The 27,899-nt window shown below is 38.0% G+C and overlaps 1 protein-coding gene across 1 annotated transcript in view; it reads left to right on the forward strand.

Moving 5' to 3' along the window:
* Window positions 1–27,899, forward strand: part of LOC111868545 (myosin-VIIa) — a 94,485-nt gene that overhangs the window by 53,929 nt on the left and 12,657 nt on the right. The window contains exons 18-29 of the mRNA XM_023859272.2: window positions 283–441; window positions 6,088–6,279; window positions 7,372–7,542; window positions 11,992–12,212; window positions 13,654–13,900; window positions 14,584–14,757; window positions 15,833–16,060; window positions 16,772–16,942; window positions 18,980–19,097; window positions 21,754–21,880; window positions 23,983–24,152; window positions 27,307–27,497. Of these exons, the coding sequence (XP_023715040.2) occupies window positions 283–441; window positions 6,088–6,279; window positions 7,372–7,542; window positions 11,992–12,212; window positions 13,654–13,900; window positions 14,584–14,757; window positions 15,833–16,060; window positions 16,772–16,942; window positions 18,980–19,097; window positions 21,754–21,880; window positions 23,983–24,152; window positions 27,307–27,497 (2,169 nt within the window). The remainder of the gene's footprint in view (window positions 1–282; window positions 442–6,087; window positions 6,280–7,371; window positions 7,543–11,991; window positions 12,213–13,653; window positions 13,901–14,583; window positions 14,758–15,832; window positions 16,061–16,771; window positions 16,943–18,979; window positions 19,098–21,753; window positions 21,881–23,982; window positions 24,153–27,306; window positions 27,498–27,899) is intronic.

Raw genomic sequence — 27,899 nt, forward strand, 5'->3', positions numbered from 1 at the left:
TTTTTGTGAAATGAGTCAGAGGGAGGTGAGCATGGAGAAGGGACTGCATATATACATGGCATGTGATGTGTAAACAGGCTATTCCTAAGAATGGGAGCCAAGTATGTGTGAAAGGGTCAAACATAAGACATTTAAATCAAGGTGTAAAAGCATACTTTTTTAACTGTGCACATCCTATGCAAAAAAAAATGTGGGAGGGAGGGAGAGATCAAATTTAATGTTGCTTCTGAAATTCAGAATTATATGTATATATGTTTAATTAGTGTTGAACTTTCTTTTCAGAAACGTCTTCTTGAGTTGGACATTGAGATAAAAGACTTAGAACCTGAAAGCACTCTTTACATGGAAGATGAACCTCCAGATGTTGACACAATATTTGGTTTCCTTGATCCAAAAATTAGTGACAGTGTTCATGTTTCTCCAGGTACCACTGTGTATGGGGTAAGTCAACTTAAGTTTTGTTGCTACTAACACCCAGTTGATTGAATTCATTCCATTGTCAGTGTTTTTTGTGGTAGATACAGACTACCAAATACAGTATGTAATTATTTAATTTGAATTAGCATGGAATAAATCTGTGTTGTTCTGTTATTAAATTATTCTTTGCAGTAATTTGTAAACAAAGTACATACTGAAAAAGGTTTTGGAATGTCCTTAAAATAAGAGAAGTGCTTTCACAGCTTTTTAAGGCCACCGGTTTAATTATCAAGATGGAATGTAAGTTGTCACACCTTTTTCCAAATTCTGCTAGCTTCTATCAAGAATGTATGCTCTCGCAATTTTAGTTATGTGTAATATTCTACAATACCAATTTAGCAAAATCAGATCTCGAATATATTTACTGTAACTTGTATGAGTGACTGTCAATGGGGTTTTTGTATAACTGGATTTACTGACTAATAACGGATTGTAACTAAAAGTAATTATAACAGTCTCACTGAGTTACATACTCCAAAATCACTGTAACTGCAGCACACATAAAGTCTCAATCTTCACTAGTCATGTCCTTGTAATGGATTGTAACACTGTCCACTTACATCCTTACTGTCTGGTACGTATCACACAACTGCATAACTGCACTAAGTCTTCACTTCACAGTGCTTATAACTCCTTGGCATAAACCACCATAGAAAGCACTGTTTTCAACAGTTCCTCTATTGAATGTTGATTCATTGCTGTTGAGACATATTTGTTTGCAAGAGTTAGCAGTAACAGCTCTGGTATATTTTCTTATCTTGTTGTCATTGCGTAGTAACAGCTCTGCACACTACATTACCATGTGTTTACATCCAAGGCAAAGAAAGTTCTCTGTATAATATCAGCCTTTGTAAGTGCTAAAAGTTAACGCAGTGTAGTATTGTTATAATGAGAATTCATAACAGCATAAAATTTTGGTATTATGATTCCTCCTCCCCTATTTTTGGTTATTTAATGGTGCTTTCCACACAAACACTGTAAGTACCTGAATATGTTTCCTGTACTTGCAAATGCAGTAGGACTGTTGCAAGATTGAAAAATGATCTTCTCTTCACCGAGCCTGGCAGCAGACTGACTCCTTCACCTTTGCATATTGTCTTACCAAGTGCACTTGTCCATCTGCATGACTTTGACTGAAAGAATAGAATATCATTCTTGAGCCTGGAGGGGGATGGGGGACATCCTGGACTGGTCCTACAGGTTGATGAAGGGTGTGACCATATCAAATCATGCACTTCCTTGGAGAGAAGACAAAAATAAATAAATAAATAAATAAATATGCATTTATAACTACCCTTCCATGTGTACTTTGAGATTGTTTGAGACAAAGGCTCTTGGTGTCTATCCCTCTCACTTTCTTGTCCTCCATTTTTCTGTCTCCATTCACATTCCTAATGAACTGAGGTGTGAGAATGATATGTTGCCAGATGTATTGATTTGGCTCACAAAGAATAAAAATTAGCTACCAAGTTACATTATCAGGCTTATTTTACAGTAATCCAGAAATCAGAGAGAAGAATGTGCCACAGCAGAAATTCTGTAACTGTAATATCATTAAAATCAAAGAATATTGCTATGCTTATCATAATGAAATTTACAGTACATAAACAAAATGCTGTTTAAGACAAGCTTCTCATTGCAGACCATACTTTTTAAATCAGACTTATACTGTACCACTAATATCAGTCTGAAATATGTTTGCTAATATTGTATTTGCTCAACCTGCTGCATTAGTTTATCTATTTTTATATATATATATATATCTGTGTGTNATGCTTACGTGCTATGGAGTCTTCAATGCAACTTCACAGATTATTGTTCAAATCGCCTCTTTGGCTATGCTTTCATGTGGATTCATGACATATTTTAGCAACACAGGGCCATCATCTGGTAAATACTATGATTTCCATAAATTGCTACACCATGCAGTAACACTATGCAGCCCACATAGCCTGTACTTTCAAAAGTTTTTTTATTTTAAAAATCAAATTGGATCCTGTTAAAATAAAAATCATTTGAAAATTATTTTAATTGGTGTAAAATAATGTATTGTTTGTCATGGTATTTTTCTTGCTAGTGCTCTCTTCTTTGCAGTCATGTGTATTTTGTGGATGTTATTTTCATTACCTGCAATGTACCAAGAATGTCATACATTGCATGTTCTATGTTTTATATTATTTAGTGTTTATTCATATAATTTTGAAGTTGTGATGGAATTTATATATCTGTGATCTCTAAGAAATTGTAAAAATGATTCAGAAGAAGAAATTAAACACAGAATTATAATAGGAAATGGATGTTATTACGACATGTTGAAACTGATGAAATCTCAGTCACTAAAGAGGAAAACCAAATGTCAACTGTAGAAAACGATTATCCTTCCAACAGTGCTCTATGGTTCTGAAAACTGGACTCTGAGCAAGGCTAATGAAGCACTTCTTGGAGGTTTTGAGAGAAATATTTTAAGGAAAATCTGTAGAGCAGTACAAATTAATGGGGTCTGGCTAAGAAGTTATAATAAGAAATTATATAGTTTATTTAATGATGTGATATAATTCAAATAATTAAAATAAATAGACTGAGATGGGCAGGACATGTTATAAGAAGAGAAAATGAACAAATTATAAAAAGAATAATACTTGTAAAATCAGAAGGGAAAAGGGAGGAGATAGACCAAGAATGAGATGGATGGATGGTGTGGAGAAGGATTTGAGGAACTTGGGTTGGATAACTGTAAAACAAAGACACAAGAACAGGATGGCTGGAGAAAGATTTTAGAGCAAGCTAAGACCCACAAAGGGTTATAGTAATAATAATAATAATTATTTAGTGTTTGACCTATAATGTTTTATATGGTTGTACTTACATATATTCTGGTGGCCATTGTGTGTGCACTACCAACCTTCCAAGTCAAAGTCAAAGTCATATTGAAACTGACAGTCAGTCAGTCTGTCTGTCTTGGTGTCGAGCCCCAGCTGGGGCTCATGACCAGATATTTTCATCTTATATGAAAGTTGCTGTCCTGTCCATTTGGGGCACCCTCTCTGATGAGAGGTCGGATCTGTCATTTGTCAGTCATAGTCTGTATTAGTAAGTCCATTGTCAGTATTTAGATATATTTACAATTCAATCTTAGCCTTAATTCATACTTCTATGTACTATATGCCGGTCACGGTAGCCGAGTGGTCTAAGGCATGCACTGTCTTCGCTCGTTCGGAAGCCGGGATCGTGGGTTCAAATCCTACTCGGGGCATGGATGTTTAGTGTTTGTGTACAGGTAGAGGCCTTGCAACGAGCTGATCACCCGCCCAAGGAGTCCTACCAAATGTTTAAGATCTAGTAAACCGAAGTGAAACGGAGAGTTTCATGGAGGTAGGCCTAGGCCCAAATTTGGGCTGTAGCACCACAGGAAAAAAAAATGTACTATATATACAAGGCCTCTGTCAGTTCAGGTTCAGTNAATGTTCTGAAGGCCTTGGCTTCGATGATTTCTATGTGCAATCTCCATGTAAATCTCTTATCAAAAATTACACCTAGATATTTTGCACTATTTACAAATGGAATATTTCTTCCATTTAGAGTAAGACAAGACTCAGGCGGTCGACGACTACTAGAGAAGTAGACCCCCCAAGTCTTATCTTCATTAATTTTAATATTCCAGCGCTCACACCAGGTCTCCATTGAACTGAGACTTCGCTGGAGTTTTCTAACAATAACACCCCCCTTGCGATCTCTTGCATATAGACGGGTGTCGTCTGCAAAGAGGGCCAGGTGAACACCATGTGTTTGGCGGGCATCATTCATGTACAAATTGGAAAGAGTAGGAGAAAGAACCAAACCTTGTGGCACTCCTGCTTGCATTTCCCTTGGTGTTGACATTTCGCCTTCAACTGAGACCCTGAATTTACGCTGAGAAAGAGAGGACCCAATAAGCTTGGTCAAACTGTTCAAGAATTACAATTTTGATAACTTATACAGCAAGCTTGAGTGCCACATGGTATCAGAGGCTTTTTTGATGTCCAAGAACATCGCAGCCAGAGACATTTTATTGTTGAAATTAAGGGTCATGTGGTCCTCCAGCCTCATACATTGCAGTGTCATGCTGTGACATGCACAAAAACCAAACTGCCTTGCGTTGATCAGGCCTCTTTCTTCAGTGTTTTTGAAAGAATTTCAAAATCACTTTTTCGAATAGTGTTCCTGTCGTGGACAGGAGACCAACCTTCCATGGGGTTGTGTCTGATATACATATTTGGAGGAGGGTATGTGCTGCTATCTGGTGTTGAGTCCATATAAGGCCTCAAATGTTGAGTTGTGTCAGCGTGGGTTTTGTTCATGTGGAGGTTGTCTTCGGTGATTAAAGAAATGTGGTATTTCTCTTAACATTTCAAATGTTTGCCTAGCTTTCCTGTTCTTATGAAGTCCATGGTGTAGATTATAGTGCTGTATGTATGCCCTGTATTCAACATGTGGCTTGAATATCCAGAATTGCTATTGCTATTTCTTACTGCAGGTATGTGTTCCTTGTATCTAGTGTTGAATGTTCTTGCTGTCTGCCCTATGTATTTTAGTGGGCATTGTAGGCATTTAATTTGATAAATGCCACTGCTGCTATGTTTATCAGTTTGTGAGTGAGGTCATAATACATTCTGTATCATGTTCTTGTGCAGAAAGCTATTTTGATTTCTGTGCCTTTGAAGAGTTTTCTGATGCTTCTCGCTTCTTTACTGTATGTGTGAATGTCATGTATTCTGTGTCAGTAGTTTGTCCAAAAAGGATGAATAAAATTTTATTTCTGTTCATTTCATTTGCACAAAATCATGGACTGAATGCTGATTCGACCAATAATCTGTAAATTTGTATTGAGAACTGTACTGCATATGTATATATCATGTGCTGATAACTTTATGGTTTCTTTAAACTACTATGTTAAAACCAAAACACTTGGTTTTAAATGCAGTTGTGCATATCTTCTAACTCTTCCAGAGTCTAAAAGAGATACAATTAAAAAACATTATGCTTAAATAATTTCCTGTTTTTCTAATTGTTTAATAGGAGAGAATCCATAGAACCTGTAAATTTGATCATGGTTTTAGAGACATCATTTTGAACTTCAAAAGTGAGAGGTGTTATTTGTCTATTTTAACAAGAATCAGAACCCTGGCCTTAATTTAATGGATGGATAAGCAGATCACAACCAACAGAGACAGAATTTCTGCAGAGCATTATGAAATTAATTAGAAGGCATTAATTTTGAATTGACATTGGACAAGTTCTGAAGATAGGAACACTGCAAAAGCATTTACTAGGATTAAGGATATAGTCATATGGACATGTGTGAAACAGATGTGACAGAAGCATCAGGTAAGCAAAATAGAAAGAAATACTTGAGACCAGAACATCACTCCTAGTAATAACAACCAGAATGAAATGGAGCAGACAAAAGAGGCTTTTATTACAGATATATTAAATAAGGTTTTAATCCCAGAAGTATGAATAATGAAAATGGTAGTATTGGTTGCTCCATTGACCACTGTCATTGATGTAGATGCTGGCTGTTGCCTGATAACTGTATTGATTATGCAATTTCTTTTTATGTACTTGTGATAGGTTATGGCTACTGGGAAACATGACCAGGAGATAATAGGCCTGCCACAGACTGAAGACACTATGGAAAACTTGTCTGAATTCAACTTCAGAAAGTATGCAGCAATGTATTTCTGTGGAAATGTCAACTACCAGTATTCCAGGAAGCCCATCAAGCATTCACTTCTAGACCTTCCACTACCAGCTGACCAGTTGGTAAGTGGTGAATGATGTTTAAAATTTATGCATAGTCCACACAGGATTTTTTTTACCTTTCATCTGTAATTTTTGTCATTCTGCCAGCTGCTTGCTTCCTGTGACTTTAGTAGATAATACAGCTGTGTTAAATAACCAGTTATCCAATTGAGTAGTGCCTTTAATGTATAGAATAAATTCAAAAGACCTTTTAAAATCATTTGTTTCACAGACATTTGAAGTTTGTTAATATCATGTAAGATACAAATTTATGATAATTAATGCAGCTCTTGGACACATTACTTTCACATCTATACTAACCAGAGTGACAGTTAACAAGTACATTTATGATCTGCAAAGAATATTTAATTTATTATTAGAGAATTTATCAGTACACAACTACAGAGGTTCTTATTTGGATTGTTTATATGATAAAAGTTTGAAACGTAGAACAGAATTAGCCTATGAAAGCCCAGTTTTTATATGTTATTTATTTATTAATGGTTCATTTGAAGGGTCTATGAGTAACTCAGACTTTGTAGTTTCAAATATTCGGGTATTAGTGAACAATAACGCGTAACAAACATGGAAGGAAGTGGTTGTGGCTTATCTTCAAGTACAATCCAGACATTTGCCTGGCAGGACTGAGGAAAACCACAAAAAACTTCAGTAGCCAGTCTCCAAGCCAAGCTTTGAACTTGGATCCATCAAATATGAAGCAAGAGTACTGACCACTTGATCACAGGGAATTCTTTATTTTTGTCAGATAGTTTTCCATGTATTTGTAGGAATAAATATAATATTTTAATTATTCAAGATTAATTAAATGTAAAAATATTTTTCTTTACTGTATTTATTGTTGGCCAATGCATATTATTGTATGATCCCTTTAAATCTCATGAAGAATCACCAGAGTTCTGAGTGTGCTCACATTCTTGTATGGCAGTACAGTATAGTGTCAGAAGCAGTAAATGCTATGCCACAAATATTAATGAAAGTAGAATAAATATTTAAGGGACTGTTGTACTCTTTGGACCCTACTGACCGTATAATTAGAGATGTATTTGATTCTGTATAGTAATGAGAATAATGTAGTCTATAACATTTTTGCAGGCTGCTAAAGCTCTTTGGGTTACCATTCTACGGTTTATGGGTGACCTTCCAGAACCACGTTATGATACTGAAGACCCAGACAATATACCTGTAATGTCAAAGATAAATCAAACATTGACCAGGAATTTTCTTAATAGCAAGGAATATAAGGATGCTGAGAGACAGATCCAGGTAGGTAAGGCTATGTGCCAGATGTCATGTGACATTTGTATTCCATATAAATTGTGTGGCATTCCCTTATAAAGCATTCTCTACTTAAACTTATACTGCACATTCTTTTTATGTACTTTAAAGTACAGATCAATCCAAACCATACCATCTTATCTTATCCATTTTAATATTGTCCACCCACCTACATCTTGGTCTTCCTAGTGGTATATTTCCTTCTGGCTTCCCCACCAATGCCCTATATGCATTCTTCTTCTCCCCCCATTCATGCTACATACCCTGTCCATCTCATCATCCTTGACTTGATCACTATAATTATACAAGGGTTGGAACTTTAATAGTGGCACTATTTATTTACAACTGATGCAAAATAGATGCATGTTTTGAAGTTTTACTGTCCTTCAGTGTAGTCACCAGCATTGTGTACACCCTGTTGCCAGTGCTGTGGAAGTTGTAGGATACCTTTAGCAGCGCCTGTTGTGTAGATAGTTCGAATGGAGTGGTCTACTGACTGAAGAATCTCTGGAACAATTCTGAAGCGAATGCCACAAAGTGGTTCCTTCATCTTAGGAATCAAGTTGAAGTCACAAGGGCTTAAGTCCAGGGAGTATGGTGGATGGTACAGCACTTCTCAGCCCCATCTATCGAACAAATCAGCCACAGCTTGCGCTGCATGCAGCCAAGCATTGTCCTGTATAATGATGGGTGGTTTCTGCAGAAAGTGTCACCACTTCTTTCTCAAAGCTGGTTGCAGGTTGTGTTCCAAAAATGAACAGTAATACTGTGCATTGACAGTCTGCTATCAGGGAATGGTATGCGTTAAGATAACACCATCACAGTCGTACACGAGAATCACATACAGCATTGCACATTGCTTGGGTTCTGATGAACTTTTGATTTTCGTGGTGACCTGTAATGACACCATTCATTCGATTGGCATTTCATTTGTGGCTCGTACGATTTGGCCCATGTCTCATCCAGCTTAATGATACAGCATAAGAAAGCCTCTCCTTCGCGCTCATAGTGCTCCAAGTGGATACGAGCAGCATCGTATCTTAGCCTATTCTGCATTTCCATCAAATCATGCGGAACCCATCGTGATGCAATTTTTCTCATGCCCAGGTGTTCCTTCAGAATATGAAGCACAGTCATATGCGCTAATCCTGTCTCTCGGGCCAGCTCACAAATCATATGGCGTTGATCACTCTCCAGTAACATGGAAACAGCATACACTTCTTCACGGACACTAGGACAACCTGGCTGGTGCATGTCTACCACATTTTGGTGTCCCTCGTTGAAGGCCTTTACCCACCTTGCCACTGTTCTGTAAGGTAATGTAGATTCCCCGCAAGCCTCTTGAAGACCTTTATGACACTGTCGTGCTGTACGGCCTCTGGCACATTCAATCTTTATCCAACTCCATTGTTCCTGTTTCGAAAACATCGTAACAACACTACATTAGACCACCAGCTAACACGAGGCTCTGTTCTTCTTGTCACTGCACATGCGAGTGATGTGGGAAGGGAGAGTCCAATTGCTCTGAGGTAAGGTAGGTATGTAACTAACGTGTGGTATATGGTACAATAGGCGAGAAGTGGCCGCAGTACAAGGGCTTAGTCCCACCCCACTAGCATTTAAAAAAAATTGTGATATAAGCGACATTATTTGGTTCTGTTGCACGGCATCTCTACAGCAGTGTTACCACTATTAAAGTTCCAACCCTCATACTTTGAGAAGATTACAAGTTATGATGCTCCTCATTGTGCAGTTTTCTCCAACCTCCCATTGCTTTATCTCCCTTCAGTCCAAATATTCTCCTCAGCACCCTGTTCTCAAACATCCTTAGTCGATATTCCTCCCATAATGTGAGAAACCAAGTTTCACACCCATACAGAACCACAAACAAAATTATAGTGTTATATATTCTAATTTTTATGTTTTTAGACTGCAGACAAGAAGACAGAAGGTTCTGGAGTGAATGATAGCAAGCATTACCCAAGTTCAGTCTCCTCTTAATACATTGCGGACCGGCGATTTAAATATTTAAATCACCCTGGGGCCGCCATTATTAAGCCTACTATCCTAACTTGTGCACTGTTCGCTTTAAAAATTAATATAAAATCTTCTAATTCATTTTGTGAACTAAAATTTTTTGAGAAAACTTACCAATGCTCCTAGAAGTGCTTGAGCATGTGATCTTTCTGGAAACATTCCCCTTTGTGAAGCGCCATTACACAGAACTTGGAAATGTAGACATACTCATCTTTTTGTGAACTGTGCAAACACGGCATTGCCTAGAAGGATGCTTCCCCTTGGAATGTTCACTCTCCACAATTTTCACGAGGGTATGTTTCCACATATCACCCGAGAGTCGCCCTGGGGGGTCCACATGAGGCCTGCGTGGGGTGGGAGTTCATGGGCCCGGTCGCACTAAGTCTGTATCTCCCTCTGGTTCTGCCGCCACCATCTGGTCTGTAGCCCAGGCCTTTGCCACATTCATTAGAAATGCTTTGGATTTTTCAATTTTGAATCAGGGTTTAGATTTTTGTGATTTTTTTTTTAGATTTTTTACTGTCCCCGCAATGTTATTACCCCCATTATCATCAGAGCTACTTTCACTTTTACTGTCTGTGGTCACAATTCTTTGTTCTCCTCTGTCACTGCTGCTCTCTGAATCACCATTACTACACATCTCACAAGCCAGGTCAGCTAGCTCATCGGAGAAGAATTTGTCCTTGTCCATACCCCACCACTAACTACTGGCTGGCACTGTAATAGAGAGTACAAAGTTGAAAAGTGTCATGATGTATTTGTTTCAGTAAAAGGTAAAGTTGTCCCTGTTCTTAACTAATTAAGCATACTTATCTCCTTTCAATAGAAGCATCAGGGGTCTGCATACCGATTTGAAACACTGAAATGTTGTGTGCAGCTGTTTATAAATCTCCCCAAAGACTATGGAGTGGCACATACATTGTAGAGCTGTTAGGCTTTAGAAATAAATCTATGCTAGCTGGTAACCAGAATGTAAAACACCCAGTCTGAACAGTCAAGTTTTAAACCCCTCAGATTTGAACCTCTTGGAATTATTTGTTCACTCCAGCTGAAATCTCAGTCCCACAATGCTGTACACACTACACTCGTGACATGAGAGGTGAGTTCAGGACATTCGACTGCCAGAGCTCACTGTCACAGATATTGTGGACTCACATCACTTACCAGTCACGTTAGCATTCTGGGCCCTGTTAGAATGAGGAAAACTTTAGATCCAGTTGAAAAACTGACAGACTGGATGCTTCACCTCTGAACTCATATCTTCTCCAAATATCCAAATTCTCTCCTCTGATGAAGCTGATAAAACAACATGTGACTTTGCAACATCTTTAGCTTCGGCATACAGGCTGTTAACTAGAAAATCTACAATTTTAGACCTCAAATATGAAATACCTGGCCTAGTTCGTTTATTGAAACATAGAAGAAAGCTCAGAAAATTATGGCAAGAAACCATGGATCCAACATGCAAAACAGCAGCAAGCTGGGTCACCCAAAGTATCAGGAGAATGGTCCAGAAAAGAGCACTTGAAAAATCAGAAACAAAGTTGCCAGATTGTGAAGTCATGCCTCAAGCAATATGACCTGTTGCAAAAATCCCTCACAAAATTGGGAGACCAAAGGCATCATCTGTAATCCATGGTCTGTTAGGCCTCATATTTTATCCAATCAATAAAGCTAACATAGTTGCACACTGCTTAGAAAACCATTTCAGAGTGCATGACTTGTGTGACTGTGACCATAGACAATATGTGGAGGCTAAAGTCAAAGCCCTGCTGGCTGCCATCATTGAAAACATCCTGTGTCATCTCAAAATAAATACAGTCCTTGAAATTGGGAAAAGCCTGTGGTTTTGGTGGCATTCCAAATTAATATCTCCTGCATCTTCCAAGAAGACCTTTTGTGCATCTTGGTCTCTTCCTGGCACCTTGGAAGGAAGTGAAAATCTTAACTCTCCATGATACTTTGCAATGCTCTAAACATGAATTCAAGAGGTGCTCAGTTCAACTCTTGGCAGGAACACTGGCTACACTGACAGATTATTGTGGTTGGTTCTTCTCAATGCCTCTAGGCAAATGCCAAATTAGTGCCTCAGTTAGGCTGTGACTGCTTCCTTCCAAATACTTTCCAATTTTATATTCATCAGTCATCCCACCATTCAATTCTATGCAGCCTAGATATGAACAGCATCATAAAATAAGCCATTAACCTTCACATATTATATGTCTACTTCTTTCCTAGTCTTGTCAGTTTCCCTTAATGTGAACACCCTTTCATATGACATGATGCTAAAAAAATGTGAAATTGATAATTATCATTAAATTCCATAGGATTGATTTGTATGGTGAAGTTCTTACAGATAATTGAAGCATATGTATTAATATAAATACTTTTTTATTTCAGGAAGAAGAAATGGCATTGAAAAGGATGTCTCTAGCAGAGAGGCGAAAAATGATTTCCATGACTCTCAAGCACAAGAACAAGCTGAATGAAAATGTGCGAGGTTTGCTGCAAGATGAGTCTGCTGTTAGTGACTATACTCTTTGGCTGGAGGGTCGACGCACTACTAACCTGGAAAAGCTCCACTTCATCATAGGACATGGCATTCTAAGACCTGAGCTCAGGTAATCATGTTAGGCATAAAGGATGTGTGCACTGATTTGCATATTAGTATCCAAGATAAAACCTAAAAATTGATGTATGTTACTTGTTCTATTATGTGGGTGTGATACTTGGCCTGTCAGTCTAAGGGTCAAGGCGTTTAATAACAGGTTGTCGAGAGAACATTTGGACCTAAAAGAGTCGAAGCAGTTGGAGGGTGAAGAAAATGGAGGGGTTTCAATATTTATACTGTTCTTCTCTTAGTGGTAATATGACTGTATGAGGTAGGATGGGATGGGGATTTCTTTCTCCTTATGTTTTTGGTTTGTTAAACTTCTTTGTTTTTGTTTTGGTCCCTGTTGTATTTTGTCTATGGTGATACATGTAGCATGTATGCATACAAATTGTCACTTGAAAAACATGAAAGGAAAAGAGCACTTAGACTTATGCATAGTTGGGAAACTCATATAAGAATGAATCATAGAGAAATGGGACCTGAGAGTGTAGACTTGATTGAACTGTATTAGGATCTAATTCAATAATAGACTCTTATGAACATAATTATACACCTTCATGCTTCATAAAAGCAGGGAATTTTTTTTTTTTTTTTGCCAGATGAGGACCTATCAACATCTTAAGGAAGATTTCTATGCCATATGTAGTTAGGTGTGAAACCAGTGTGATTCAGATATATATCTCATAATACAGTCATAAGTCTATTAGATTATAAAACTAACTCTGTGCTCTGAATTCCTTCCTCAGAAGCCCATCATCTCTCAGGTAAAGTCCCTTACCTTTTATGGCACTTGGAGATTAATTCATGTACATTCTAAAGGGTTCAGAAGATGGTATCTGACACTCAGGATTACTGAGTTTTTGGACTTGTTCATCATCTGGTATTCTAAAAATCATTAAAGAACACAACATTTTAGAAACTGGATCTGTTTCAGTCTTAAGGTGAAGGGTTGGGAGACACGTATTTTTTGGGGTCTGTTAGAAAATGCTAACTCCAATCACTGTATTCAGAAGTTATGGAAAGACATTAGTCAGGGTTACTGCCACCAGCAGTAATGTAAATTGTGTGTACTTCATGAATAAGCCTAAATATTCAACCACCAAATTTCTGATACTTGTATCAGTCATGTGGAAGTATCGGATTTTTGTAAGTCAAATCGAGAAAAGAATATCTCAGTCTCTGTTAGAACATTAAATTTTCAGTCCAAATTCCCAAAATGTTTCCAACTCCTGGCTTCTCTAAAAACGAAGGTCATTCTTGCACATGCCTAATACACACACACATGCATTTACATGCACCCACATGTGCATGCACGCTTGTGTGCACACACATACATGTGCTTGTTGATGACAAGTTAGTGTGGTTAAATAGAATTATGCAAAGTGATTGATTCCTCAGCTGAAATAGGTGTTTGAGAAAACCACAGTATCTTTGAATTGTCATTACAGGGATGAGATCTACTGCCAGATCTGTAAACAACTGACAAACAATCCAACAAAATCATCACATGCCCGTGGTTGGATCTTGTTGTCATTGTGTGTGGGCTGCTTCCCACCTTCAGAGGAATTTGTTAAGTACCTCAAAAATTTTATTCGTGGAGGGCCACCTGGTTATGCACCTTACTGTGAAAGTCGACTTGATAGGACATTCAAAAATGGACCTCGCACTCAGCCTCCTAGTTGGATTGAGCTCCAGGTTTGTAATAGGGCCTTTACTTGATTATACCTTTATATCTCATAATAACCCTATGGTCATGAACCACTTTATACCAGTTATCATGGATGAGCAAATAATTTTCGCTTAGCCTGGATGTGGAACTCAGAAATGTCCACTGGTACATGGGTGTATGTATGCATTTAATGTATAATTCCATCCGTCTCTCATAATTGGGAGGTTAAGCATAATGAGGAATGTCACCATTTGTACCCACCACCAAATGTCATTAGGATGATTAAATCAAGAAAAATGATACAACATATATTGGAAAGTTCAGAAATGCATACAAAATTTGGGTGAGAAGAGGAAGAGATTACTTGGAAGACCTAGGTGTAGGTGAGAGTATAATATGAAAAGAGATAGGCTAGGAGAGAGTGGATGGGCTTTATCAGGCTTAGGATAAGAGCCAGTAATGGGCTGTTGTGAATACCATAGTAAAACTTTGGGTTTGATAAATTGTAGGAAATTTATTGACTTGCTAAGCAACTATTAGTTTCTCAAGAAGGATTCTACTTTGAGGAATTAGTTACTTAACTATTTAATTACCTCAGCTGTAAATAATTGACATTATTAATGTGCCCTCCTATGCTGCATTCTGTTTCTCTGAAGCTGTTTCACTCTTGTTATCAGTAATTACAGTTGAATTTTGTGTTGTACTTCAGGCCATTAAATCGAAGAAACCAATAGTGATAGACGTGACTTTCATGGATGGTACTGTGAAGAAACTGAGTGCAGATTCAGCTACAACTGCTGAAGAATTGTGCAACCAACTGTATGAAAATATCAAACTTAAGGATCATTTTGGATTTTCTCTCTTCATTGCTCTGTTTGATAAGGTAAATGTACTCAAAATAATATGTTCAGCATTGTGTTGGCATAACAGATCTTATAATGACTTAGCAAGGAGTCTTGAGTCAATGTGCTTTTCTTCCATGTCCATGCAATAACTTCTTATTAAATATAACCCTAGATGGGGCTGAGTAACAATTTTATGGTGGCATATGTTATGATGTTTCTTTATTACAAATCACAACTTGACAACTTATCGTTCATAATTATATTATAATTTCTCATGCAGTGTTATATAACCCATGCAGTCAGTACAGTGTCATCATATAAACCAAAACAGAGACAGATTTAGAGCCAATTTCATCAAAACTAGTTCTGGAAAATTTCATTAAATGTTATTTATTATAGAGACTGATGTTCAGAGTAATAATGTTTTGGCCAAATGTTCCAGAAAATAACTATGACTTTAGAGAGATTAAAAATAAAAATGCTATCTTAGCAGAGATAAATTAGTGAGAATATTCTTAAAGATTCCCTCCCTAATGATTGCTATGAACTTTTTCAAATTTATTAAATTTCCAGGTGCTTGTCAGTACTTTAGAATGTAAATTTTATGTGAAGGGGTTTTGTTTAAATAAGAAATAATTTTCAATGCACAGGCTTTGCAGTTGACATGAGTAGAGTTTTGTACTCATTATTCTAAGTTGTATGAGCATGGCAACAACTCCACATCTGAACATATGAATGACTTGCTGCTGCATGTAAAATAACCTTTTAAACCTGCACTGTGATACTTACGGCCTGCCATTTTTACAGATTGTCAGTACATGCATGTGGAAATCAAAAGTACGAATACAAAAAAATTAGGCATGGATAACAAACATCTGAAAAAGCTAGCCAAGTTGTACAGAAATGCTACCCTCTTGCCATCTGTGAATCACAAGTAAATATACATTCCAGGAATATTTGAAGATGAGGCAAGACATGTAATTGCCAAGCACAGAATATCATTTCTTCTCAGAAGTTTCACCTGCCATTCTCCACACAGTGATTTAAGTTTTATTTCCATTATTTATAGTGAATACAATTACTACAGTAATAAAGTTATTGTTGTTTTTATAGGTATCTTCTCTTGGAAACAAAGGAGACCATGTTATGGATGCCATATCCCAGTGTGAGCAATATGCTAAGGAGCAAGGAGCTCAGGAGAAAAATGCACCCTGGAGATTATTCTTCCGCAAGGAGATATTTACACCTTGGCATGATCCTACAGAGGATTCAGTGGCCACTGATCTCATTTATCAGCAAGTGATTCGAGGAACCAAGTTTGGTGAATACAGATGTGACAAGGTCAGTTCTCAACTTTGCACAACATATAATCATAAGGAAAAAAAATAACATGTATATGTTTGGTGTTAATGCTCTAATTCCAAAAATCAGTGAACCAGCTGCTTTCTTTATTCTGTAACTAACAGCATGGAGCATAGTCCTTGAGAAGCTAACAGTTGCTGAACTGTTCAAAAAAAGTCCTGCCTTTTATGAAACTAAGATATTCATTACTGTTTACAAGATCTTGCCACTAGTTCCTGTACTGAGCCATATAAATCCAGTCCAGTCTCACAAAAAGAAAAAAAAAACTCTGTGATTTCAGTTCACAAGCAAACTATACTGACTGAGCAACCGCCACTTCTCGGCAAAGTTTAGTGCCAACCTTTGCGGATAGAGGGTGTCACGTGGTCAGCGCAATGAATCCCCACAGCCGTTAATTTCGGTTTTCTAGACTGGAGCCGTTATTTCATTTCATCAGGAGGCTGAGTGGACCCCGTTCCAGACCCACGACTTCTCCGAAAAAATCTTGCAGTGCCGGGAATCGAACCTGGACCTCACACTCTGTTAAAATATTTGTTCTGATATTATCCTCATATCTTTGCCTAAGTATTCAAAATGGTTTATCCCAGTTGGTTACTGTACTAAAGTTTTGTATACGTTCCTGTTTTAATTTTATGAACCTTATGTAACCGAATAAAATTTGAAGGTCTTAAGAATGTATTTTTCTTTCAGGAAACTGACATCGCCATGATGGCTGCTCAGCAGTATTATGTGGAGAATGGTGCAAATTTGGATCCAAGACACTTATCCAGTCTGCTGCCGAATTACATTCCTAACCAGTTCCTGAAAAGTAGTGGAGGACTCAGCAGATGGGAAAAACTTGTTGCAGATGCCTTCCAGAAGGTAGACATGATGCTTACGCTTGCCACGCTAAAGGAACTACAATTTTTATCAGTGTATATTGACCTTACACTGCTGTCTGCAAATATACATTTATATAGTCTGCTAGTATACTGATTGTGTTACAGCCCTATCTGATATTCATAGTAGTGTAATTAACTGAGAACTGACCATGATGCCTTTATAAGGTATCCCATATGGCCCATCCCTTATAAGTCAGTAACTCAAATAACCAAGCAACTTATGCAATTTTTATATACGCTAATTTCACATTAACACAGTTTCTAATTTTTTATTAACATTTTTTGCTTAAGACTAAAAAATTATTAAATTATTTCTCTAAGACAAAAAGGGCAACATTTTTAAACACCTAAAATGAATTGTAGTGAAAGTAAATGGAATTACATATTTTCTAATGAAAATTAGAGGCAGTGAAATCAAAGGAGTAACAAAAATTATGGTCACCTTTTGCATAATGGTATTTAGAGCTGTGTGACCACTTGTGAGAATGCAGGCCGAGCCTAAGTATGAGAATACATATAGGGGAAAGTGTCAGCCTAGGAACATTGCTTATGTTATCTTTCCTCTCACTGAAGGGACCTTTTCTCTTAATGAAGAATGTTGGCAACAGCAATGTTATGTGTGCACAAATGAGTCAATTCAGTATTGTAGCCATAAGTTGGGAAGGAGTGTATCATTGTGTTTTTAGCCACTCAAAGTAAGTTACTATTGAATGTTCTCATGCTTCTTTGCACTTTTGTGCTAATTTAATATTGAAATTAATTGTTATATATTGTGACATGATGGCTGAAAACCAGCATATGCTGGCCCAGGTTCAATCCTGGGTCTGGTCAAGTGGGATTTGTGGTGGACAAAGTGGCACTGGAGCTGGTTTTCTTCGAGTACTTCGGTTTTCCCTGCCAATCTTCATTCCACCAAATTCTCCATCATCATAATCACCCGGAGCATACTACAATAGGCCAATCAGTGGCCACCGTGCCGAGTGGACCCAGTTGGACTCCACCCCCCACTAAACAAATTTTAAGTTCGATGGATCAATTTCATGTCTTGAGATTTTTCCCAGCACTTGTCGCCATTGAGAGATAGCATGGAGTGGAAACAGTTTCCCCTCCTATCTTTTTAATAGTACCCTGAGGTTCAACAGCCAACATTCCTAGGTAAATACAGCTGATGTACCAAGGGATCAATGATATTGTGTGTACAGCCATTGCTATGCAATAGGCAAATAAACAAATGGCTGTTTCTGAACAACATGTCAGTACACACATTCCTGTGGAAACAATATCTAGGATATCACTAGGCAGCTGCCCATGACAACAATAAGGGGACTGCTGGAGGCGGTGTTTTTTATTGGGTCTGCCCCAAGGCTATATAGCAGAGATGCCAGGCTGGTGAGGAGTTCAGTTCAGGGTTGGCAGTTCAGTTGAGCTTTTCAAAGGAGGCTGAGAAGAGATGGCGTTATAGTTGAATTGTCAGTTGACAAGAGTTTAGTTGTGGGATATTTGCCAGACAGTAATGATGTGAATGTGGGAAGCTGAAGAATCTCCACTGTTAAAAGCCATTGCTAGGGAATGGCTTTTGAAGACACAGCCGGCTGGAAAAAAGGTTTAGTGGGTGCTATGGTGATTTGTAAAGTGTGGATATTAGCGGTAGTACTGTACTTATTTGTTATTCTGAGTGGTGTGTACAGGTGGTCAGTAAATACAATTCACCATCTATAGTCACTTCTAAGTACGTGACAATATACACTGAAAAGCCATCAAATTACTATTTCATATTACCTAGTTAAATGCTGAAAAAATATATGTTTAAGCAACTGGGAAGTTAAAAAATCAAATTAAAAAATGTATCCCAAGATAGGACACCTTCCCCTACAGTAAACACTGTTAATCTTAAAAATGGGCCACTGTCCCATTGCAAACCAGGCAGAAGTCAGGAATGTTAGAAGCATTAGCTCCAGCAGCATCATAGTATGATGTTAGATGTAAATGTAACATAAGCTTCAAATTTATTTTACAGAGTTATTTTGCAAAAGAACAAGTACCTGAAACAAAGGTGAAAGAGGATATTGTGGCATATGCCATGATGAAGTGGCCACTTTTATTTTCAAGATTTTATGAAGCAGTGAAAATATCAGGTAAGATACTGCATCACAGCTTAATGAAGATACTTGGTATCTATCTGAACATTCATGTATTCAATATCATATATTAAGTTTGAGGTTTTCATGATGCTGACTATGAAGAATATTGTCATCTCAGATATGATGACATGTAATATGGTAGAAATTTATTGAATTGGGGAGGAATGTATTGTCCCCATTTTCAGGATTAAAATTGCCTGCATCTTGCTTGTTTGGTTTGCTTTTTCACCCTGGAGATGGAGGCAGTAAGTTCCTCTGAAATGTGGTACACTTGTATCAGACTGCTCAGTACCATATTCCAGAAGATGGTACTCTTCCCTATCATATTGTAACGTGTTTCGTTACTGAATACGCCGTAGAGATCGTTAATTGGTTTATTCAACAACCTACAAGTAATGGCTACAATTAATTATTACACAGTTGCAGGGTTTCACACTTTATAACCCTAATCGCATTAATCTGTTTACCACTGTTGCGGGGTTTCACGATTTATAACCCTATGCGCAAATCAGTTCACTCTGCCTTCAGTAGTCTACACGTTTACAGTAGGGGAGCTATGTATCACTGTATCACGCTCTCCCAATCACACAATCACACACACGTCCAGTTCTTCTTTCCGCGACAGCTGCTATACTCCAACGGTAGTCAGCTGACTGGAGAACTGTTGATAACACACTAGCTCGTAGGCTTGCTCGGAACTATCTTTGGTGATGGCCACGTTATAACTCGGCGACTGCTGCTATATGTCAACTCGACTCGGCGACTGTTACTTTATAACTCGGCGGCTGTCACAGTACAACTGCCTGGTAGCTGCTGTGCAGTTCCCTTATATATCCGCAGTGGTGCCTGTGGCGTGCCATGTCACAGTAGGAAGCGGTTCCGCGTCACCGCGCGTTGCATAGCTACCAGGATGCGGGGACTCGGCTAACTTCGGCTCCGCTCATGACGTCACCACAGGGAGAGTGGCGGGGTGATGACTTGCCTATTACGCGAGCGCTACGTTACCGCCACATTCCGCTGGGGAGGTAGGGGTCAACATGTCACACTATATTTGTATATAATGTATATGACACAATGAATGTAACGTGTATTCCCTCACTAATACTGCTATAATAATAAAATATTGTCACGTGACAAATAAATTCACATGGGTCTCGGATTCAGCAAATCTTTATTGGACACTCACACTTATACATCATTCAGTTATTATCGCCTGTGATATCACTTGACTTCTGGCGACTAGGTTCCAACTATGCTAGATCTCGACTGTCATCGGCAGCGGCTATCCCAAGACTGTATCCTTCGGCGGCTATTTCCAGACTGTCTTATCGAATGTATTGCCTTCTTATATATCTGTGACCATTGCTATGCATTGAGCCTTCTGTTGTAACCGTGGAGACTCCTGTTAGAATTACAGTACTGCTATTGTTATTTCCTATGCAACGGTCTATTCTACCGTTTCCATGGAAGTATCTCTTCTGGGTTCTGAACATGTGACAGTATTGTGGTTCTATACATCCACTTCCCCATACACCTTCATGGCATAGTGCTTCATTCATTGAGCACTGGGACAACTTTACCTTACCTTACCTTTCGATAATATAGATAATGTTTGGAATAGTATGCACTGAACTGGTGAAGTCTGCAGTTTTAGAGTCTTCATTAAACAGCTGATTATTAATCTGCTAGTCAAGAATTCCCTGCTATTCTAGAACCTCATATTCATCACTGTGTTCACAGAAGCTGCCATTTAAATCTACTCTTAACAACGTGTTTCTCTAAGATACACATTAATATTTTTCATTCATTTGTGCTTAGGTCTCCGAAGTAGTCTTTTCCATTGAGGTTTTCCAGCCATTTTCATTTTTGTTTTGACATATACTACATATCCTGCCTTTCTCATTCTTCTTGACTTAATTATCTAAATGTATCTGGTTTGAAGATGTTGTGAAGCTCCTCATGTAATTTTCCTGGTTTTCCTGTTACTCGTTCTTCCTCTTTCATAGGCCCTATATTTGTTACACCATTTTATGAAATCTTGGTCTTTGTTTAATTTCTACTATCAGTGTCATTTGTTATTGTACAGGAATGTGAAAAATCATACACTACAGACAACATCCAGAGCTGATGTCTGGTATTCAGAAACGATAAATCTGCTCCATCATCATGAACATCTCACTGAAGCATGTGTTACCATTGATGTCCACTTACACTGAGCAGTCCCAGAAACAGTTATCATATCCAGACATGTTTGAATATTATTTGTTTATTTGTGGTTTATTTAATAACCCTGTAGTTGTTCACACTGTAAAGTGTTGAATTGTAGGATGATTAATCAGTAATAAGTTGGGAAGGATCTAAAAGGAAGCAGCTGTGACCTTATTTCAGGCATTACCTGGCATTCATCTGGATGGACTGAGTAAATCCATGAAAATCCTGTGAGTAGACAGGACCTCCCAAGTATGACTCAGAAGTCCTACTCACTCATCTGTGATATTGGATCTGAACATGATGCACAATACATTGAACGTCATATATATAATTAATTGGTTTCAGTTTAAGTTGTATCTTAAATCTGACATTTTCATCTTATAGTGATGAAGATATTATACTGCATTACTCATACCCTAACTTGTACATTGTCCTGCAGGACCAGAAATGCCAAAGTACAACATCATACTGGCAGTGAGCTGGACTGGAATTTATTTTGTTGACGATGAAGAACAAGTTTTGTTAGAGTTGTCTTTCCCAGAAATCACTAGTGTGGGTCACAATAAGTAAGTTCAATTTCTTTAGGACAGTATGCGCCAAAAGATACAGTACTAAAATGAAAAGACATCCTGTTGATACCACTGTCTATTCGTATGAAGGCCCCTTGCACAACAGAACGTTCTCAAATCCTGAAGAAATGGTGTGATCACCATGTCCCTGTAGTGTTTTGGGGTGATGGTAAGAGCATTACCTTCCTCATCCTCAATGAAATAGGGGCCTAATATTCTGTGTGCTGAGATGGCACACCATATTGTCACGTGTGTACTATGTAGTGGTTTCTGGATGATAACATCTGGCCACTCAAAACCAAGGAAGCAAGTTGTCTGGTGACCACTTCCATATGAGCGGAAATAATACTCAACTATGAATACTTTTTCCTCTGTCGAGAGACCCATTTCCAACAACAACTGCACAACACCACTTCCTTTTCACTACTGGGAACGTGTGCAGCTGGAACTATGCCCCGTCGACAAATGCCCATGTGCATTCAAGATGTGCGAGTTTCAGTACTGTTAATTTTGGCACATACTGTACTTCTTAAGCTTGACTTACAAATTGTAATATATTTCCACCCATTTATCTACTTCATAGTAAAGGGAATTTATACATTACAGGAATTTACGTATAAAGATGTTCACTTTGAATTATGCTATGGATTTTACTATATTGAATGTAAAAGATAACTACTGACGTGCACCAGAGTGGATCAGCCTATGACAAAGCCCTTTACATTGTTCACTGTCCTTACTCAAATATGCCTTCCTTCTCTTTGGTCTCACCTACCCTTATATATCTCCCCCCTCCTTCTCCCAAATTTACACCATTTTCTCTTCTGTTTACTTTAAATAATAAGTTTAAATTGTTGCCTCTACGGCCATTTCTGTCACATTTGTATTCCTCTCAGTAATTCTGTGTAACACGTTAAACTATTTCATTAGTGAATAAAAATCCAAGAACACCAGAAGTCAGGCAGAAGTTGCCTGTGAAAGAAGATTGTACTACTTATAATGCCTATTAATTCCGTGTGTAGTGAAACCCATCTGACTCGCGGGTACTGTGAAATACCAAACAGCTCCCCAAGAATGTGATTTGTTGACATTTTCCAAATAGTTGTACACTTTTGACCATTTAAATATGGTTACAAAGTTATGCTTTTCCACTTAAAGGAGAATATAACATTTCGTGCCTCTAAGTGCATGATGCAGGCTGACCCTGGAGCAGTTTGTAGGTATTCAACTGATCAAGAAATGACTGCTGTACAATCCAACAGTTTATCACCATTTGTGCTGAAACTTTTATACTGAGCCAGTTAACATCTTCACAGTCAGTTTTTTTGCAGATACAGTTTAATATTATCCTTCTATCTATGCACATATTTCCTAAGTGGTTTCTTCCCTAGAAGTTTTCAGACTGTATTGTACAAGTATATGCATATCTTATTTCCCCCATACATGATGCATACACTGCTCATTTGATCCTCTCTTATTTAATCATTTGAAGAGTTACAGGTAATTTATTCAGTGAAAACTGTTCATAAGGTGAAAATTTGTAAATCGAAAATGATACCCATTACATTTTGTAAAAGTAACTGATTTGTTCACGAGTCCCAGAGAAATCCCACACTACTTTTAACATGTGGTAAATAAGCATTAAAATAAGGACAGTATTACTTTTTTCTGATATTTATTGTTGCAAATATCTTTGTATTATTTTAGTCACATTTATTTTCTCATGGCTGATGCAATGCAACATTGCAGCTTGTAGCCAAAATTACTGCTTTCATTACTTCCTTTGACTTATTGAAATATATTTCACTTGTTAGGGAGCCCTATGGGCACAAACAATACAGATATTTATGGATAAAATGTAAGCATCAAGAGCACAGCTGATTCTGTACGATCATGAGGTACACTGCCAGACTGGGAATGTAGGAGGTGCATGTGGGTGAGGATGTCTAGGAATGTTAGCTATTCATTGTGGTGAAAAATAGGTGCAAATCAGTACACTTCATTTGTAGAGAGTATTAGTGAATCAAGTGTTCATAAAACAAGGGATATCTGTATTTCATGAAATGACTTCTATATTTTAAAAATTATTAACCTTTCAGGACAAATCAGGGAGTAGTGCCTTTGTTTTCACTTTCAACAATCCATGGTCATGAGTTTGTGTTCCAATGTGTAACTGCTGAGGATTTCCATGAGCTGGTGAGCTACATGCTAGATGGCTTGAAGAAACGCTCCCGGTATGTCATAGCTCTGCAGGACTACAGCCCACCAGGTGTGTTGCACAGTTCTTGTTTCCATTCTTTGTGTTAGAGTCAAAAAGATCATGAATGTTTGCCCGTGTGAGCTTACCTTTGTCATGACAGATTTTGCTGTACACTGACATTGAAGTAGTTACCTCCCATTGCCACATATTTCTGCCAGCAACCATTACACTGGTAGAAACTCTCCTTTAAGCCTTTTATGTGACCTCCTGGTATGCTGAATGGAAAGTGTCCCTTCAAGGGGGTTTTCATTCTTGGGAATAGATAATTGATCTGTGGAGTATGGAGGTCTGGAGCCCAGTATTGCTGTTCTTGGTCAGACACTTCTGCACCAGAAGAGACTAATGAGCTGGTTCATTGTCATGGTGGAGCGACCAATCTCATATTCCTAATGTGAGGCTGTTTGTGGAAAATAGCTACTCACAGATGGTGAAGATTGTCTATGCAGGAAAGTACAATATTTACTCAACTGTAAAAGGTGTTTTCTTTCTTTACCTTTATTTGGACTCGGAGTCTGTGGAGCCACCATGTATTTTCAAATCAGGAAAAATTCACTTACTCGTAGAATCATTTGATTTTCATTACTGTTACTACCATACTTGTTTAGAATTATACTGTTCTATATTTTTTTAAGGGTTTGCCATAATTTTACAAGAAACCTATTTTGTGATCATGACTGAATAAGTGGAAAAAGGATTGTGAATTTGTATAGGAGAATTATACCAACAAATGTTATGTGTGTAGTACATGCAGTTATTCCCGTAATATTTGCCATTTATATTGGAGGTTAATTAATTGATTTCTTCAGGTGGGGTGAAACTGAATCCACTTGGTATGTTGATCACTAGTTAGCCTATTGTACCAGCCCTGAATGGCAAATGATGATGACTGTGAAGCAGTCATTGGATTGAGAATTGGCATGGGAAACCGAAGTTGGATTGAGAATTGGCATGGGAAACCGAAGTACTCAGAGAAAACGTACCTCAATGCTACTTTATCCACCACAAATCCCATATGACCTGACCTTGGATTTAACCCAGGGCACCACAGTGGGAAGCTGGCAACTAACTGCCTGAGCTATGGCATGGCCTCTGTATTTCGTATGGAAAGTTCCTGGACTAGGTCAAAAAAGTAATACTGGCTTATCTTACTCAATTTTGGTTACCATCTCCTTCAGAATAGTCTTCCTGGGAGCATATACAGCGATCCCACTGTTTTTTCCATGTTTCAAAATAACCATGAAAGTCATTTTCCTTAATGCTGTCGAATACTGCTTGCAGTTCCCTTTGAGTGTCAGACACTGTTTCAAAATGTTGTCCCTTCAGTTTCATTTTCAATTTGGGAAACAAAGCAAAATCACAGGGGCTAAGTCCAGTGAGTAGGGAGGCTGGGTGTTTTTCATCACACATTTTCTCTCAAGCATCTCAAAACATCACAGTACGAGTAAAAGTCAGAGTTGACCATAGTGTTAGAAGGAACAAATTCAGGGTGAACAATCCTCTTCACATAAAAAAAATGAGCATGCTCTTTGTTGAACTCCAGACCTCTTGCACCTTTTTTTGATCTTGGTGATTGTGACATCTTCCACTGTGATGATTGTTGCTTAGTTTCTGGATCATAACCATAAATCCAGCTTTCTCACCCGTTATGATCCTAGAGATAAAAGTTGGGCCCTTGTTAGCCTTCTCTTATAGCTCAAAACACATGATTACCAGCCACTGCTTTTGATGATTTGTCAAGAGAACAAACTTCACAGCATTGCAACACTTGTTCAAATTTCCTGTTGAGATCTCCTGACAGACTCCATGACTGATCCCAGCGGTGTCTCTGAGCTCATAGATTCTTTCATGATGGTCTTTATGAATGAGTTCTCAAGTGCTTTCAACATTTTCTGTCATTTTGTTGGTGCTTGGTCACCCTGAACATTTGTCGTCTTCACCTGAAACTTGAATGCCATTCAAACACTGCTGTCTGGCTTAAAGAATGTTCTTCAAAAGCCTGACAAACATTTCAAAGGCTTCGGCAGCAAATTTACCAAGCTTCACGCAAAACTTGATGCAGCCACATTGCTTGGTTTTGCCATCCATTGCAGACAAAATGAAACACGAAGTTGAAAAAGTTGTAAAAACAATGCATGTTCATTGCGCGGTTCGACATGGCAGACTGACACAGTAGGCTTGCAGAAGTGTGACCATGGCCTCCCCTCTCATCTTCTTCCATGGAGGCAGGTACAACAACAGTCCAGTAACTTTCTGATAGCACGTTGTATAATAGGTGTACAGTACCTTATGTCAAAAATTACAGCATTAAAATCTTTTTAATTACAAGTCTTTTAAATTGTAGTCCATATAAATTCACGTTTATGTTATTGAAGTAATGATATATCTGTCCTTTTCCTATTCTCATTGTCTTTTTATATCAAAAGCTGATAACACTATTCTGAATCTGAAAAATGAAATTTTTTGTAAAAAGTATAAATATTTGAGTAAAAATTCAAGCTATTGAAGTATTAGTTTGGGCTGTTTTTCTTTTTATATGCTTATCAATATTATGTGGAATAACTCACAGAGATATAGAATTTATGTAGAACTTTAATAAGGAGAACTGCATATATGCTTAGGTAAAGTAAAGCTTGTTATATTCGGTTATGCTGCTCTTTAATTATGAATAATTGTCTGCAATGATGCCAAATATCATATTATAAGCATCTCTGTAGGTATTGTTTCAATATGTATTCTTCCTTAGACTGCCTCTGTGGTCTAGTGGTCAGAGTTCTTGCCTACAGATCCAGAGGTCTGGGTTCAATTCCCAGCACTACTAGATTTTCTGAGAAGTAGTGATTCTGGAACGGGGTCCGCTCAGCCTCGTGAGAATAATTGAGGAGCTGTTTCAAGGAAATGGCAGCTCCGGTCTAGAAAACCGAGATTAACGGCCGTGGTGATTCGTTGTGCTGACCACATGACACCTTCTATCCACAAAAGTTGGCACTAACTTCACTGACAAGCGGCAAACGCTCAGTCAGTATAGTTTGCTTGCAGATTCAAGCCACGGAGTTTGTTTGTTTTATGTATTATTCCTTATGTTGTCATAAATGTGTTTTCATTAAATATTATACTTACATGTCAGATACAAGATGCTGAATATATGTAACGTTTTTTTATGCAGTTGATGGTCAGTCAGTGCTCATATTGCAAAAGGGAGACATGATTGAGCTGACAGATGGAAATCTGGGAGAAAGTGTGCTGTCAGGTGAATGGGGTGAAGGCCTGTGTGAGAGGACACAAGTGAAGGGTTGCTTCCCAGTGGAGAGTGTATATGTGTTACCTGCAATAAAACGACCACCATCAGATATTTTAGTAAGTAAACTCTACTATCCAATTGCAGTTCTATAAAATTACAGAAAGTAGGCCTAATGCTATGTATGCACATGATTTATACACTGCTCAATAGTAATGCCACCACATCCAGACTGAGTCTGAAGTCTTCTGTCTCTTAACTACCCAGGAGTAAATTGGTTAGAATAAAAGTATAAATAAAGTAAAGGTATCTCTGTAATAGGCCATGGAGGCCCATAGGGGTGTGAGATGTTGAGGCTTCCACATTTTCTATACAATCAGCTCATAGATGATGGTAAGGTTGTCAGCCTTACGCGCCGGCCACCCTTTACCCACAAGAATATTCCTGGTACTCATTTCTGTTAGAGGCTGAGTTGACCCCAGGGCCATAGTGCGGCTGGAAGGATTAGGTAAATTGAAAAA

The sequence above is a fragment of the Cryptotermes secundus genome, unplaced genomic scaffold (genome assembly GCF_002891405.2).
Source record: "Cryptotermes secundus unplaced genomic scaffold, Csec_1.0 scaffold330, whole genome shotgun sequence".
Classification (NCBI taxonomy): domain Eukaryota; kingdom Metazoa; phylum Arthropoda; class Insecta; order Blattodea; family Kalotermitidae; genus Cryptotermes; species Cryptotermes secundus.